Raw genomic sequence first — 14607 nt, forward strand, 5'->3', positions numbered from 1 at the left:
CGTGCCTGTCACCTGATCGAGAAATAGCGTTGCTCGTCCGGCTGTCGTCATCGCGGTTTGCGTAGCCAATTCGTGTAGTAACTGTTGCAACGAAAACTTCACATTGCCTTGACATTGTCAAGTCAGCTTCTAGAGTTCAACAAACTTGTTGAAGCCAGAGTCGTGCCCGTCATCGCGTAGCCCACTTTCTTGGTTTCTGATGCTGAGTAGTCCCAGGAGCAGTGCTTCTGAAGTGGTTTTAGAACGGCACAATCGCGCCACTGAGGTTCTGCGGTTTGGAGGTACGCTGGTGAAGGGTTGAATTCTAGGGCCTTGCGCGCCCTCTGCTGAACTGGCGGGCAGCAGCACATAACGGTCTGCGTCACATAGCTGCCCGTGCCGCTTAGCCAAGATTCCAAAATGTGTTAGGTGGTATTACCGGCGCAGGCGGTACCCTGAACGGCCACCATGGCGCCTCACGACGCCGCCCGGTCATCCCCGGGCCGGCTCCCCAGCACATCTCCACACCCTCCGGTCGGCCCTGCCAGTGGCAACAGCAGCCGTCGCCTCAGCGGGGCGGGTACCGGGGGTATCATGGGCCCGCCCCGCGGCAAATCGCCCGCACGCGGCATGGGCACATCCAGCACTGCTGCTGCTGCTGCGGGTTCCGGCGGTGTCGGCACGCAGTCGCCGGCAGGCGGCCAGCCTCCACTAGCTGATGGCGGCGGCGGCAGCGGTGGGGGAACAGTAGGCGACCTACCTCGCTTGCTGCCGCGCGTGTCATCTAACGGCGCGAGGAAATCGGAGTCTGGTTCCGAAGCCGCCCCAGGCAGCAGGTGCGAGACCTGAGGGCTGGTGGATGGGAGGGATTCGGGCTAGGGGTGCCAATGAAAGATGTCTTTCCATTTCCAAGGGATCAACAACGTTCGCTCCGCTGCTCAGTCAAAGAAGCGCAACCAGTGGTGCGCTCTGAAGTGCCCTTAAACGCCTGCGTGCCCTAGCCTCTTCACTGCCAGTGTGCCTGCTGCTGCATGCAGGGCCACGGCTGGTGCATACCTACGACGCTCATCCAGTGAGTGGGGCCTCTATTGCTGACTTGCTTGCTTGCTTGACAGCGGGTAGGCTTTTACGTGTGTGTGCAAGTGGAGGCGGTCGTCCCACATGCGCGCCTAGGTGCACGAGCTAGCTACTCGCGCCGCGCTGTCGCAAATGCGGGTGGCAAGACTGGCAACCGCAACGCTCAACACCAGCACGTGCGCCGTGCCTCGCACAATGCCTGCACCCATGTTTTCCCCCATTGCTGCAGCCGTTGGTATGAGTCACCGGGAGCTAGGAGCACCTGCCGCCGCCGCCACCACCGGCCGTACTGCCACGTCCAACCACGGCGGCGTGGGGGGAATGCCAGGGGTCGGCGGCACCCCGGAGGGCGGCGCGTTCCTTGTCAAGCGGGATCGTGACACGCTGCAGCACGAAAAGGTACAACCAGCCGTATTGGTGCTGCCATTGTGGAGGTTTAGGACGGATGCAAACCTGTTGCGGGCTGCCGCGCAAACGTACAACTACGTCGCGCCACCTCATCATGCCGCCCCATTCCATTATGTTTCTCCCCGGCGGGCCGCACAATCAACAGGTGATGCTGCTGGTGAACAAGCGGCGGCTGGAGGCCCTGCTTCGCGGGGTGCTGGACCAGCAGCATCCGCAGCATCCGCAGCATCCGCAGCAGCAGCAGCAGCAGCAGCAGCCGCTGTTGGAGCAGGCAGAAGGCGGGGGCGTGTCGCACTCGCTCCCTGCCCCAGTGCAGCGAGCCTCATCGCTACGCAGCAGCGGAAATGGAGCCTTCATGTTGGGCTTAGCCACGGGCCCTGGCTCTGCCAGCGTCGGCCTGACCGGCGGAAACCTACGGTCGCAGATCCTGAAGGTCAGCATGGTTTGGGCCTGTGGTTTGGGGTTGTGGGTCGGGTTTGTGGTGGGCTTGTGGTGGCGCGATTGGCGGCGCGTGGTGGGCGTGTGGCCATTTGTGGTGGCGCGAGTGGTACCGCGAGTGATGCCGCAAGCGATGGCGCGTTTGATGGCGGGAGTGGTGGCGTATGTGGTGGCGTGGGTGGCTGGTGCGACATGCTCAGGGGACACGGGCATGGGGCTGCAATGGTGTGTGCGACGTGCGTGCCGGCGCGTGTAAGTGCCGTGGGCATGCTCGACTCCATCGCGCGCGTGACGAGCTCTTGTGCGCACACTTGACCACGCACTTGTCCGTGTCAATGCAGGCTCTCGATGACAGCTCAGGCTTGGACGCACAGATCACTCCCTCGGGCGCTGTCGGTAGCGCGCTGAGCGGCGGTGTGGCTGCAGCAGGCACAGATGGTAATAAGGTTTTGAGCGTTCACGCAGTGCAAGGCTGAACAGTTTATTTGCTTGTGCAAGAAGAGCAGGGGGGCATCTGGTGAGGCCTGTCGCGTTTTCCGGTTGTGCCGCCGCCCTCCCACCCGCCGTCTGTGTGATATCTCTGTATTGAGTTGCTCTTCTTGCTGACGGATGCCTGGGGGCTTTCTGCTGCAGGAAATGCCGACGCCCGTGTCCAGGAGTTGAGCGCGCGCCTGGCACAGCTGCAGGTGCGCATGATGGCATACCGTACGGCATGTGCCTTGTGCCTTCCCCAGCACATATCTGGGACGAACTGTCCCCTCCCACCCATCTGCGACGACTGATGTCCCGAGTGTCCACCGTGTATGCCAGAACGCGCACAGCCCCCCCTTTGACGTTCTTGCGCGCACACATGGGCAGTTGGACCAGGCCGGGCACCTCACTGTTATGGCCTTCATGCTCCAACTCATAACTCCACGTCATAACTCCCTGAAGGCCTAAACTCTGCCTCCGAACTACGCCATCACAGACCGAGCATGACATCGCCATCGCTCGTTTTGAAGGCGAGCTTAGGTACCGCAACACGCAGGCCTCCGCCGCCACCAGCCAGCTGCTGCGGCAGCTGTCAGAGCTGGACTCACAGGTGGGGCCCGACATGCTGTGCTGAAGAGCACAATGAAAACATTACGCGTAGGACAGTGTATGCGACCCAGAGTTACGCACACTTGCTCTTTGTTTACGTACGTGTCACTAGATGGTGCGCTGCCCCAGGCAACCCTCCACACACGCACACACACACACATGCATCGCCTAAACGAAGCCCATCCAGCATCCTCACGGCGTTGGTTGGAAAACACAGCGCTTGCATCCTCACAGCAGATACGAACCACCGCCTGTATGTCGAACAGGTGGACGTGCTGAGGCGGGCGCTGGCGGCTTCGGAGGGGCGTGTGGCCGACCTCACGGCGCAGGTGGGTGGGGCGCGCTCACGCCCGCAACCGCATCAAGGGCCACAGTGCCACAGGGCGTACCGTACCGTACGTATGCTGTAGCATGGTAGCTACATACCGTACTGCACCACACAGCGGTGTACCGTACTCGGATGTCCGGGCAATCAAGGCCGCCTGGCACCGAGATGATTTCCCAATGACTTCCCAGCCTTGGAAAGGTCGGGAAACGCCACGCACATTCGTGGTCGTTGAGCACTGGACCGTCACTTCTTTAGTCTGGCACAAATTCATGCTTATCAATGCAACACGCTATGCCCCCCAACCCCATCCAACCCACCCATGTTCCCACCCTGCACGCCCTGCGCACCCGCCCTACCCACCACAAGCAGAACACGGACCTCCGCCACAGCAACCAGGACCTTGCGGCGGCCCTACGCGACAAGAGCACAGCCCTGGAGGAGGCGACGAGCCTGATGAGGCCCGACACAGGTGTGTAGGTGTGTGTGTTGGGCGGGGGGGGCGGGGGTTGGGGATGTGGGGAGGTCGCGGTTACCTGTAGCCAGGTAGGGGTAAGCAAGGAGGGAGGACTGGGCGCCGGGCGGGTGGGGCGCTCAGGAGAAAGGGACCCTAGGTCCCTAGCAGCGCTTGGTGTTGCCGTGCTGGCTTGGACGGCGAGCCCATGATTATAACAATGTGCTTACACCCAGAGCAAGCAACCACCAACCTACCTCGCCCCTTCCCCGCCTTGGTCGATTGTCCACCGCAGCCGCGCTCAGCGCCGCACAAGACGTGCTCCGCTCGCAGCTGCGGGAAGCTAACCTGGCGCTGGCGTCACGTGAGCGGCGCATGCACGAGCTGGAGCGGCAGGCCGCGGTCCGGTCCAAGGCGCTTGAGAAGGCGCAGCGCGCCATCACGGAGCTGCGCACGCTGTCCGGCATTGCTGCCGTCGGCGGCGGCGGTGGCGGCGGCGGCGTGGCTGGCGGCGGCGCTTCTATCAGCGGCTTCGGAGGTGGCGGCGACGTCCTGGCGGCGGCGGCCGCGCTGGGCCTGACGCACGATGAGGCTGATGGGGTCTATGGTGGAGCTGGGCCCGGCGGCGCCAGCGGAGCGAGGGCGGGCAGCGGTACTGCTGGCTGGCAACACCCCGTGTCGCCGCCACGCCCCGACAGCCGCTCGCCTGCCGGGGCGGAGTCTCCCGCCGGTTCTGCGGGTGCGGGGGCCGGCACAGCCATAGGCGGAGCGTGCCGATCCGCGAACAGCCCTCCGCCGCTGGTGTTGGTGACAAGCTTTTTGAAGAAAGCATAAAGGCGCGCGCTGGCGCTCAGCTTTCTCATTCAAGCGAATTTCGCTGCTTCATTGTCCAGCGGTACGTCAGCACATGTTGCTCAGGATGTGATGACTGGCGGTGAAGGTGAAGGTTTGCCACACGCTGTTACATAGGCGTCCCGATGGCAGCATTGTGTCTACTGGGGGCGTTACCGGTGGGGCTGCAAATTTTACGAGCATCAAGCACGTTTGTGTTGGATGGCGAAGCTGCAAGGCGTTCGTGGATCGGGTTGAGTTGCAACCCATGCATAACATGGGGGCAGCGGCCCGTTCATGCGCTTTCATAAAGCGACACTGGATAGAGACTACCACTGCGCGGAAACCCTGGACAAACAAGGACCTTGGCCTCATGAATTGCACGACGGCGTGCCATTTCCGCCGGCGGTTGGCGGCAGGTACTTGCCCGCGTCGTCCCCAGAAGCCGAGACGTCTGTAACGGCGCTAAGATGTTTTTGTGGCGCGCATATGATTTGCACGAGGTCCGTGGCCTTGCGTATAGCGGCGTGCGACCTTCCGCCCGGCTTGGCATCACACGCGCGCAACATTCGCAGGGCTTCGTGAGTCAAACGCCGGACATTACTATACATCGTTACAGTCAAGCGTAATAAGCGAAACACAGCAAAGGGCATTCTGTTTACAAGGAAAACCGGGGTATTCAATCAGTTTACAGCTTGTTGAACGCGACTTCGCAACGCAGTGCCCGGCGTCTTCAATTCTGTTACCCAGGTGCGGCCGGATACATGTATGTTCAGGGCTAGGACGTTACGCTGGTGTTGCTTGGAGTTGCTGCTGCCATGTCAGGCTGGGCATGCACTCTGAACCTTTGGCACCTTTGGGAAGTATGCCAAGTGCCTGGACTTATGTGCGTAACTGGCAAGGCGGGTGAAGGCACGGTTAGGGCAAGAGCCACAGAATGTGGTTGGTTCTTTCGCTCCAACCCAGCTTGCGAACGTGGTGTCGGCATCCACAGTGTTGTGGAGCCGCCATAGTGCTGTTCTCGTCATCTCGCCTGAAGGTTTCGCGCCGAGGTACCGACTTCAGTTTCCCCCCCCCCCCCCTCCCCCCCCGAAAGCAGCCGCACGGCTGCGACGAACACAGCACCTGCCCCGTCCTGCAAAGCCACCGGCATCAACTTCTCTGGGCAACAATTAAGTTGAACAAGGATGTCGACGGAGCCAGGCGGTGGAGTGGCGACTCTGGCGCCGCTGCGTACCTCCCTGGCGGGCGGCTCCCCGGCGCCCCCACCACTGCGCACCAGCATGTCTGGCGCGGCGCCTAGCAGCGGCGGCGGCGCTGCACCCAGCACACACAACAGCGGCAGCAAGCCCCGCGTTTCAAACACAGGCGCTGGTGGCAACCCCCGCATGAGCTCCCCTGGCATGCTGGGGACTGTCGGGGCGCCTGCTCCAGTGCTTCCCATCACGGCACCGCAGCACCTGCCTCCCATGCGAGCCCTCTCGACCGCCGTCAGCAGCAACGCCAACAGCGGCAACAACAATAACAACAGCAGTGATTTGCCGCGGCTGACGACACGCATGTCGGAATCGGGCGGCAAGGACATTGGCGGCATGAAGCCGTCGCCGCCCAGCCTGAGACGTGCCGCGAGTGAGTGTCCCACGCGTGACGAAGCGTTTGCACAGCTGCTGCTGAGTGCCTGCAGGAGTGCAATGCCGCATGCTGCATGCAGCCCTAGCCCCGCCTTGCGCTGGCACCAGAAAACACTTCGGGAATCGACGGGAGGCCCGCCCTATGCAGCAGTATGCAGCCGCGGCGTCGGCGGCAGTGGCTGTAGTAGCGGCGCGATGCGGTGTTTCCCGTTCCCATGCTGCCTTGCTCATTCGTGCCCGGTTGATTGCTCTGAGACCCATCCACACCCGAACCACCCCCGCAGCCATGGTGAGGTCTGTGGACAGTGGCCTGAGCTCGGCGGCGGGACCAGGGGGCGGGGGCGCGGCCATCGGGGCCGGGCGCGGTGACGCCATCATCAAGGAGCGGCGGGCGCTGCAGCAGGACAAGGTGGGCCAGTGTGGGGCGGACGGACGGACTAGCAGCCGGGCGATGCTGAATCAAGATTGTGTGGTGTAGATGGCGCGGGGCTGTGAGCTGTTGTTTTGTCAAGTGTCTGGATCTACGTGCTGCCGAGGCTCAGGACAAAAACACAAAGCGCCTGGGGAGGTTCGGGGTAGGGGCACACAGAGCGCCTCGAGGCGGACTGTGGACTCGCGTTGTGCGTGTCGTCGGGCCCACGTATCGCACGTGGCCGTACCCGTGCCGCGCCGCAGACCGCACTGGTGCTGAACAAAAAGCGCCTAGAGGCTCTGCTGTTGAAGGCGGCGGAGGCCCTCCCGCCCAGTGCTGACGAGCCCAGCAGCAGCGGTGTCAGGGGCGGCGGCGGCGGCTCGCTGCGCACGCAGATACAAAAGGTGCGCGGCCCGCGGAACCTTTGGCCTTTGGGGCAGGGGCGCACCCCCTGGGGTTACGAAGCATTGGAATGCGGGGCAGGCACTCTTTTGGTTTGGTGGTGGAGGTCGCGCCATGCCACGATAGGGATGACACGTGCGGCCGTGCCAAGGGTTGGCACTACGAACTTTCAAATGGGGGCGAGCACGCGCTCGGCCTACCGGTGGGGACTGTGTGAGGCTGCGTGGGCCACGACACACACCGCGCTGACACACGCGCTCACACACACACACACGGCAACAGGCTCTGGATGAGAGCGCGCAGCTGGACAAACACATGTCGACGACACCCGGCGGCGGCATGATCCCTTTCGAAGCCGGTGCGTGCATTGTGGAAGCCGCCCGGTTTCTCAGCAGGGGCACGCGCCGCTCATGGCCTCGGATGTGTACAAGAGCAACGACATTAGCTAGATTGCAGGCGTTGCCCTTGAAAAGCTTTGAATCCTTTGCCGCATTGCATAATAAACACCATGCACTTGCAGAGGCGGAGGCAAAGGTGAAGCAGCTGACGGCGCAGCTTGCCGACATGAAGCTTGACCATGAGGTGGCGTTGAGCCGCCTCGAGGGCGAGCTAAAATACCGCAACACGCAGTCCTCGGCTGCCGCCAGCGGCCTGCAGAAGCAGCTGCAGGAAGCTGATGAGGAGGTTAAGAAGCTGCGGCGGGCGAATGACATCGAGATGGCGCGGTCGCGGGACCTCACCTCGCAGGTGCGTGATGGGGGCGAACGTAGAAAGGGTGGGGCGTGGCAGGGGTGCGGGACTGCGGGTAGGTGGTGGGGCGGCGGCACAGGCGGTGTCATTGCGTGCAGTCAAGAGGTTGTGCCCGGTGCCGTTGGTGGCCTCACCTGCTTATGAGAGCAGTCTCTCACGTTCTGTCCGTTGCTTGGCGGCGCAACCTCACACCGTATGCTCTTGCAATCGTATGCACACGCTCTGTCTCCCTTGACAAATGCATTTACGGTACGTATTGAACTTTAGCAAGGAGAAATACTCACCCGACGTAGGATGGATTCATTCCTCGCATCATTCTCGACACTCATCAACGGCCCGCAGGTCCAGGAGCTGCAGCGGCAGCTGCGGGACGTGAGCACCAGCCTGTGTGACAAGACGGAGCAGGTCAAGGACATGAAGGAGCTCATGGGCATGGACAAGAGTGAGGCAGGGCGCGAGGGGAGGGGGGCTGGGATAGGGATGGGGTGGCAGGGGTTGCGTGCTACGGAGGTGCAGAGCGCCAGGTAGAACGGGGAAATGGAGGACTGGCACGGGATGGTGGAAACGATTGGATGGGTGCTGGGTGCTGAGTATTGATGCTCAGTTGCGACTGTGACGCGCCCTGGCGCGTCGTGCCTTTTGGTAGGCTGCCGCAAGCGTCTTGGGCATGCGTGCCCCCGCATATGTGTGGCTGCACTCACATGCCCCAATAGAACCGCCCCTGCCGCTTGTTCTCTGCTGGCTTCTGGCTGCTGGATGCTGCGGCTGGGATGCAGTGGTGACCAGCACAATGTGACGCGTGCCCCAGAGCTCAGTGCTTTCCGCTGGGCTGCTTCCCACATTCCCCAAAGGCAACCGCCCCTGCCACTTGTGCTCGCTGTCCGCAGTCACCATGAACACGGTGTTGGAGATGCTGCGCGCGCAGCTCAAGGAGGCCAAGGCCGAGGCGGAGGCGGGTCATGAGCGCGTGAAGGAGCTGGAGTACGCGCTGGTACACAGAGACACACTGCTGGCCGGTGCGTGTCAGGCCCTTGTTATCTTGGGTCTCACGAGTTAGTAGTAGTTTGGCTTCGCGTGGAGCAATTGCTAACAATGTTTGGCGTGTTATGCGAGTTTGGTTGTGCGACCTGAGCTGAAGGACTTCTGTCGCTTGCTCGGACTGTTCTTGTGACGAGCACATTCAATACATCCCCTGACCACCCGTCCACCACCACACTATCGCACCTTCGCACAGAGGCTCAGCAGAAGCTCCACGCGGCGGGGCTAGCGGGCGGAGCCGGAGGCATCAGCGGCGGTGTGTATGAGGAGCCGCGCGTGCAATCGCCTCCGATGGATGGCAAGTCGGCATGGAGCAAGTTGGCGCGAGCGGTGGCGGGCACGCGGACCAACCGCCTCGCCAGCGCCACAGGAGCAGGCGGCCGGACGGTGGAGACGGCTGGGGGTGTGACGCTAGTGGCGTCGAGCGTGGAGGCGCCAAAGGGCGTGCTCAGCGCGTAAGCTGTGGGTCATTGGGGCACATTGGGTCTTGGACGAGAAGGCCAGTGGGCATTGAAGGGGCCAAAAGACGGGGCTGCAATACGCCTGGCCGGGGATGTTGTCAGGTTTGGGCAAAAGCAGCGGTTCGGTGGGGGCTTCGCATCAAACCTGCATGCTTGACACGCAAGTGAATGAGTCTGCTTTAAGCAAACTACCGTACAGGCCATTGACGTTGATATGGCGTCGGGTGTTTAGGGCGCCGGGGGAGTGGGGTGTTTCGTATCAAGTTGTGTACCAGAAATGATCAGCATGACTCCACGGCACTGGCGGAGGGCAATGCAGTAAGTAACGCATGGATAGGACTTGGCATGATGAGCATGTACTGAGCAGAGCAACGGAAAGGGCATGGACTTGAAAGCAGGGGCGCTCAGAGCGTGGTGGTTGGGGAGTCGACGTGGGGAGCCAAGTACGGGGGGGGGGGGGGCAGTTAGGCATTCTATGTCTGAGTACGAGTGGTACAATGATGACATGTGTGCGCATTCGAGGTTGTGGCAGGATGGATGTAGTGCAAGCAATGCCGATGCATGTATGAGATACTGGTCCTGCGCACGGGAGGTCCGGTACCATGGAACTTGTGGGCAGATGGTTTGGTGGCAACAAAGAAGCGCGGCATGCTGCCCGCAAGACCTTGCCGCCAAGCTCGTATATAACATATCGTTCATGTATGCATGGCAGGATGAGATTCAAGGCATGACGGCTGAGAATCGCCAGGGGGGCCCGCTTCTAGGGCAGGCCACACTGCACACCGTCCCTAGACTCCCTACACCATGTTAAAAATATTGAACGTGTGCCGGCTGCATCCTGCAGGGCTTGCATCTTCGGGGAGCGGCAAGGAATTGCCCCCAATGTAGGCCCTGTAGGTTTCGCCGTTAGTGACTGGATGGCTCACTAATTGGAAGGCGCTGTGAGAGAGACCACGCTGGACCACGCAGGCATCAGCAGTCGTGTCACGGGACGCGCTCAGACTCTCAGAGTATGGCGTTGCTCTCTGTCAGTTCCAGATGGGTTAGCTTAGATGTAACGACGGTGCTGTGACGGTCGCAAGAGGATGTTACCGAAGATGCTTAAGAATGATGGTGTTGGGCCGATTGGGTTGTCACAGGCCGGAGCATTGGGGAGGGGTTGACCCGGGGTTGACACGACCCAGGTCAGCGCCGTTGGTCAGGTCGACTTCCACCTATGCACTTCAGCAAGCCAACGAATCAAGAAGCTAAGATGCTGTACCTATTCCTCACTTGGTAAAGCCAGCTGATGGTGGCATGAACAAGTCCGCGCAACGGCAAACTGTACGGGTTCAGCGATTGCTCGCGCGAAGGGCCATTTTGGCCCCGCGACCCAAGCTGACATAAAACAACATAAGAATACACAGTTATAGCTTGGAGTGTTACTTGTAAGCCCGAATTAGCATACAAATTGCAGGAAGCAGTTGTGCAGCGCTCACCATACCAGTTCCACTGGAGTCTTTCATCTCCTTGCTACTCGACTCGTCATCAGCAACGGTACTACCCAAGAGCTTTGAGCAGCGGGCCGACTGAACTTTCAGGGACTTGTGCAGCAGGTGAGCCCGTTGCGCTGCTGATGCTGCTAACGTGATAGAGGCACATACATGGTATTGAACACTGATATATGCAATGGTTGAAAAGCTTGGACACTTGTTTGCCGCTTGAGCTTCTCCGATGTCAGAATTGGCAAGGGCAGTCAGCAGTTTTGTCATTGCGAAGGGCGCCGTGAAGACCCTCAGATACATATAGCATTCTCCGAGCGGAGACACAGGAGCATCGCTGACAGCGTGTTCTCCCTTCCACACGCAGGCCATCTTGCTGACCACCTTGCAACGTCCTCGGCAGCACCATGGCAACTGACATAACAATGCCGCGCCCGCCGCCGCTGCGGTCATCGTTGACGGGCACCAGCGCACGGAGCTCGCTGTTCGCCAGCAGCATCCAGCAACAACAACAGCTGCTGGAGGGCCCCGGCTCAGCCAACGCATCAACCCCGCCAGCAGGCAGCCTGCTGCAGGCCTCCCCCAGCTTCCTCAGCCGCGCGGGAGGGGCCAGCACGGACCTGCCACGCCTACGTGCCCTTAACTCGTCTGGCCGCTTCTCGGAGTCCGGTGGCGGCAATGCGGACAAGACTGGAAGCAGGAACTCGAGCTCCTTTGGCTCGGGTCGGGCTTCGGAGACTGGCGACAGCCTCAAGGCGCCGGGGCGGCCCAGCCCTCACCCCGGCATGCGTCGCTCCTCCAGTAAGTCCCACCAGTAGCTAGGCACGGTACTGTCAGATTTTTGGCATTGCCCACAGCGCCCGCCTGTCTGATGCCTACTGGCCCCATTACTGCCTTATCCGACAGCCTGACACGCCTCGCTGTCGTGTATGTGTTGCCCGCCCTTTTCTCTAAGCGCACCACCTCCACACCCTCCCGCCACCACAGCCATGATCGGGGCCACGCGTCTGGGCAGCGTTGGTATGGATGCTGCCGCCTCCTCAGGGCCTTCCTCTGGCAGCAACCTCCTGGCCCCCTCGCCGGCCACCGCATGCCGGGACGCCGGCAGCGGACGTGATAGGGCGGCGACCTCGCTTTCGCAGGAGAAGGTAAGACACTCACTGCGACGTCTCCCCAATCCCCATTCAAGACTGGTTATGCGCGTGCGCGCCCGGATGTCTGTGCCTGTACCACCTGTCACATGGGTCGCTGAAGCTTACTGATTGCCTCCGCGCGCCTGCTCTGTCGTGCCTTCAACCACAGCATGCACTGCTCCTGAACAAGCGGCGGCTTGAGGCGCTTCTGTCCAAGGTGCTTGAGCAGCAGCAGCAGTGGCAGCAGGCCGCGGCGGTCCCAGCCAATCGGCCGGGATCCCCGCCGGAGGCCGAAGAGGAGGCTACGGGCAGCAGCATGTGGCCTGCTGCTGTCGGCGGCAGTATCATGAGCGCTCGTGGCGCCGTTGGCGGCAGCCCTGTTGCGGCTGCGCTGCGCTCGCAGATCATCAAGGCGCTCGATGACAGCGCTCTGCTCGACAAGCAGCTGACGTCATCGTCGCCGACAGCAGCCAGTGCACAGGCTGCTGGCGGGAGCGCAACAGGCTCATTTGCGACCGGTGAGGCAGGCTAGCTGGCCAAGCAAGCGCACGAAAAAAGCTACCTTTAAAGCATGTGAAAAGTGTCGCGGGATAGCAGAGGCTGGCAACAGGATAGGTACGGCCACATCAGAGGTGCTGAAGTTGGTTGTGTGTCCCGTGCTTGCCTGCAGTGGACACGGACGCGCGCGTGCGGGAGCTTACAGCCGTCATTGAGGGCATGAAGCTCGAGCACGAGGTGGCGATGAGCCGGATGGAGGGCGAGCTCAAGTACCGCAACACGCAGGCCTCCGCCGCCACCAGCAGCCTGCAGAAGCAGCTGGGAGAGGCGGAGGAGGAGATGGCGAGCCTGCGGCGGCAGCTGGCGGCGGCAGAGGGTCGCATTCATAACATGAGCGCTACCGTGAGTCGTTGTTCACGTTGGACGTGGCTTTTGTTACCGTTGTGCGCGAGGATTAAGAAGTCTGCTAACGCCTTTGGCTGCGGCCCCCTCCATTGCCATGTTGGTTGTCGAGCACAATGCTTTGTCACCCCGCGCGCCCCTGACACGTACTGTTGTGTCTGCCGTGCCGCTTGCAGGAGTCGCAGCTGCGGCGTCAGGTGCAGGACCTGAGTGGCGGGCTGGAGGGCAGCCGCACGGAGATGGCCGCGCTGAAGGACCTGATCGGCATGGACAAGAGTGAGTGTGTTAGCTAGCTGTCGGCTGGCGCTTGGGATATAAGAGGAATAGCAGTGTGCTGGCGAGTGGCATGGCGGGATAAGACGTGCGTAGGCACGGGAGGTTGGGGGACTCGCGCTGCCCTGAGCGAGGGCTCCAGTCATGTCCCCGGGAACAAAATTGAAAGAGCATTCTTCGAGAAATGCGATAAGAACATACTGGTATCGCAACCTGTCTTATTTTGTGCCCTTTGCGTCTCCTGATCGTGCCTTCCATTGCACTTCCTACCATTCACACACACAGCCACGCTGCACACGGTGGTGAGCATGTTGAAGGACCAGCTCAAGGACGCTCACGAGGCCGGCGCCGCCAAGTCGCAGCGCATCTCGGAGCTGGAGTACCAGATCGTGCGCCGCGACACGCTGCTTGCCGAGGCCACACAGCAGCGGCTGGTGGCGGAGGAGAAGGCGGCGGCGCTCTCCGCGGCTGCCGGGAGCGGAGGCGGCGCCGGGGCGCAGGGGGCAGCAGGGGACGCGTTTGTGGTCGTGGGCGCGGCGCGCAGCAGCTGCAGCGGCGCGGGCAACGGCAACGGCAATGGCGCGGCGGCGCGGCGGCTGACACTTGGCGTGCTTGGGGAGTCGTCCTCTGGGGAGGAGCTGATGGTGATGCCGGGGGCTGGTGTGATGGGCGGTTGCAAGGCGGCCACGGTTGGTGGGTACAACGTGTACCACAGCAACGCTGGACAGCTGGTGTTTGATTGATGAGGAACCTGATAATGATCCTTTCAAAGGGTCCAGATTTGGTGGTGGTGATAAGTGGTGATAAGGCGTGCGTGCGTGCGTGTGACGTGTATGCGTCAGGACGACAATGGGGGGAGCCTGCGACGACCGCATCGGCTTCATGGCGGTTCCTATCATACCGTATTAGAGCATTGCCTGCCATCACTGATGACGTTTCTAGGGCCATCGCTCGTACATCTAGTGAGTCCAAGAGCGCAGGCCAGTGGCATTTCTAATTATGCTGTAGCTTGTCAAGCAGGTTTGGGCCCACAGGTGCATGTGTGCAGCCCCGTACGCGTGCGCGGAGTGCCTTATAATGATTCAAAAGATTTGAGCAGAACTCAATCTCGCTTGTGCTTGATACGACGGCATGGGTGAGGTGGCGGCAATGACGCGCTGAAGAAGTGCGTGCAGGTTGCGTTGGGCTCTGGCTGCTGCATGCCCCTGTGGCTGCGAAGCCATAGACGCGCCGGAAGATGCAGGGAAAGAATGGTACTGAGCTCAAGTGGAGCTAGGAATTATTGCTGGCCTCGTGTTTGAAGTGAGATGGTTACGTTACTGCACGGGGCACAACACGGGAATGCATCCAGAACCTCATTTTCACATCTTGTTGGATGGATTAAGGCATCTTCGGTAGATGGGGTGTTAATCACGAGCGATTGGGCTGTGCGGTAGCATACGGTATTACTTCACCAGATTGCGGGGGGGGGGTAGAGGTTGTGTGTGGGCTGGCTGGCTGACTGACTGCCGTTTCGTCGTGCATGGGTAACAAA

General features: G+C 61.3%; 3 protein-coding genes across 4 annotated transcripts; all 3 read left to right on the forward strand.

Annotated features, from left to right (window-relative positions):
- The first annotated feature begins 74 nt into the window (after positions 1-74).
- Positions 75-5064, forward strand: CHLRE_05g239600v5 (uncharacterized protein). 2 transcript variants are annotated; one of them, XM_043062344.1, is made up of 11 exons: positions 75-281; positions 427-815; positions 1017-1051; positions 1286-1455; positions 1610-1897; positions 2244-2340; positions 2536-2588; positions 2870-2983; positions 3249-3311; positions 3680-3779; positions 4057-5064. In XM_043062344.1, the coding sequence occupies exons 2-11, from the start codon at positions 448-450 to the stop codon at positions 4593-4595; spliced, it is 1827 nt and encodes a 608-aa protein (XP_042924908.1). In that variant the 5' UTR covers positions 75-281; positions 427-447; the 3' UTR covers positions 4596-5064. The 2 variants fall into 2 exon arrangements, with proteins under 2 accessions (XP_042924908.1, XP_042924909.1); XM_043062345.1 differs by having other exon boundaries at positions 75-815.
- A 140-nt stretch (positions 5065-5204) lies between these two features.
- Positions 5205-10566, forward strand: CHLRE_05g239650v5 (uncharacterized protein). The gene is made up of 9 exons (XM_001697715.3): positions 5205-5342; positions 5692-6221; positions 6508-6632; positions 6899-7039; positions 7320-7395; positions 7558-7784; positions 8130-8229; positions 8675-8803; positions 9022-10566. Exons 2-9 carry the CDS (start codon positions 5780-5782, stop codon positions 9282-9284), a joined length of 1503 nt encoding a protein of 500 aa, XP_001697767.2. The 5' UTR covers positions 5205-5342; positions 5692-5779; the 3' UTR covers positions 9285-10566.
- Positions 10567-10704: 138 nt separating this feature from the next.
- CHLRE_05g239700v5 (uncharacterized protein) lies at positions 10705-14607 on the forward strand. Its single transcript, XM_043062347.1, has 7 exons — positions 10705-10881; positions 11135-11568; positions 11755-11915; positions 12070-12418; positions 12571-12800; positions 12977-13076; positions 13359-14607. The coding sequence occupies exons 2-7, from the start codon at positions 11175-11177 to the stop codon at positions 13814-13816; spliced, it is 1692 nt and encodes a 563-aa protein (XP_042924910.1). The 5' UTR covers positions 10705-10881; positions 11135-11174; the 3' UTR covers positions 13817-14607.

This window comes from Chlamydomonas reinhardtii, chromosome 5, assembly GCF_000002595.2.
Source record: "Chlamydomonas reinhardtii strain CC-503 cw92 mt+ chromosome 5, whole genome shotgun sequence".
Lineage (NCBI taxonomy): Eukaryota > Viridiplantae > Chlorophyta > Chlorophyceae > Chlamydomonadales > Chlamydomonadaceae > Chlamydomonas > Chlamydomonas reinhardtii.

Excerpts from the sequence above, each read along its gene's own strand:
- CHLRE_05g239700v5 (XM_043062347.1), top strand. The coding sequence starts at position 11,175 with ATGGCAACTGACATAACAATGCCGCGCCCGCCGCCGCTGCGGTCATCG. Across the intron at positions 11,916-12,069 it reads CCTCGCTTTCGCAGGAGAAG|CATGCACTGCTCCTGAACAA; the intron begins GTAAGACACTCA and ends CTTCAACCACAG. Across the intron at positions 12,801-12,976 it reads TTCATAACATGAGCGCTACC|GAGTCGCAGCTGCGGCGTCA; the intron begins GTGAGTCGTTGT and ends TGCCGCTTGCAG.
- CHLRE_05g239600v5 (XM_043062345.1), top strand. The coding sequence starts at position 448 with ATGGCGCCTCACGACGCCGCCCGGTCATCCCCGGGCCGGCTCCCCAGC. Across the intron at positions 2,341-2,535 it reads GGCTGCAGCAGGCACAGATG|GAAATGCCGACGCCCGTGTC; the intron begins GTAATAAGGTTT and ends TTTCTGCTGCAG. Across the intron at positions 3,312-3,679 it reads TGGCCGACCTCACGGCGCAG|AACACGGACCTCCGCCACAG; the intron begins GTGGGTGGGGCG and ends CACCACAAGCAG.
- CHLRE_05g239650v5 (XM_001697715.3), top strand. The coding sequence starts at position 5,780 with ATGTCGACGGAGCCAGGCGGTGGAGTGGCGACTCTGGCGCCGCTGCGT. Across the intron at positions 7,396-7,557 it reads CATGATCCCTTTCGAAGCCG|AGGCGGAGGCAAAGGTGAAG; the intron begins GTGCGTGCATTG and ends ATGCACTTGCAG. Across the intron at positions 8,230-8,674 it reads GCTCATGGGCATGGACAAGA|TCACCATGAACACGGTGTTG; the intron begins GTGAGGCAGGGC and ends CGCTGTCCGCAG.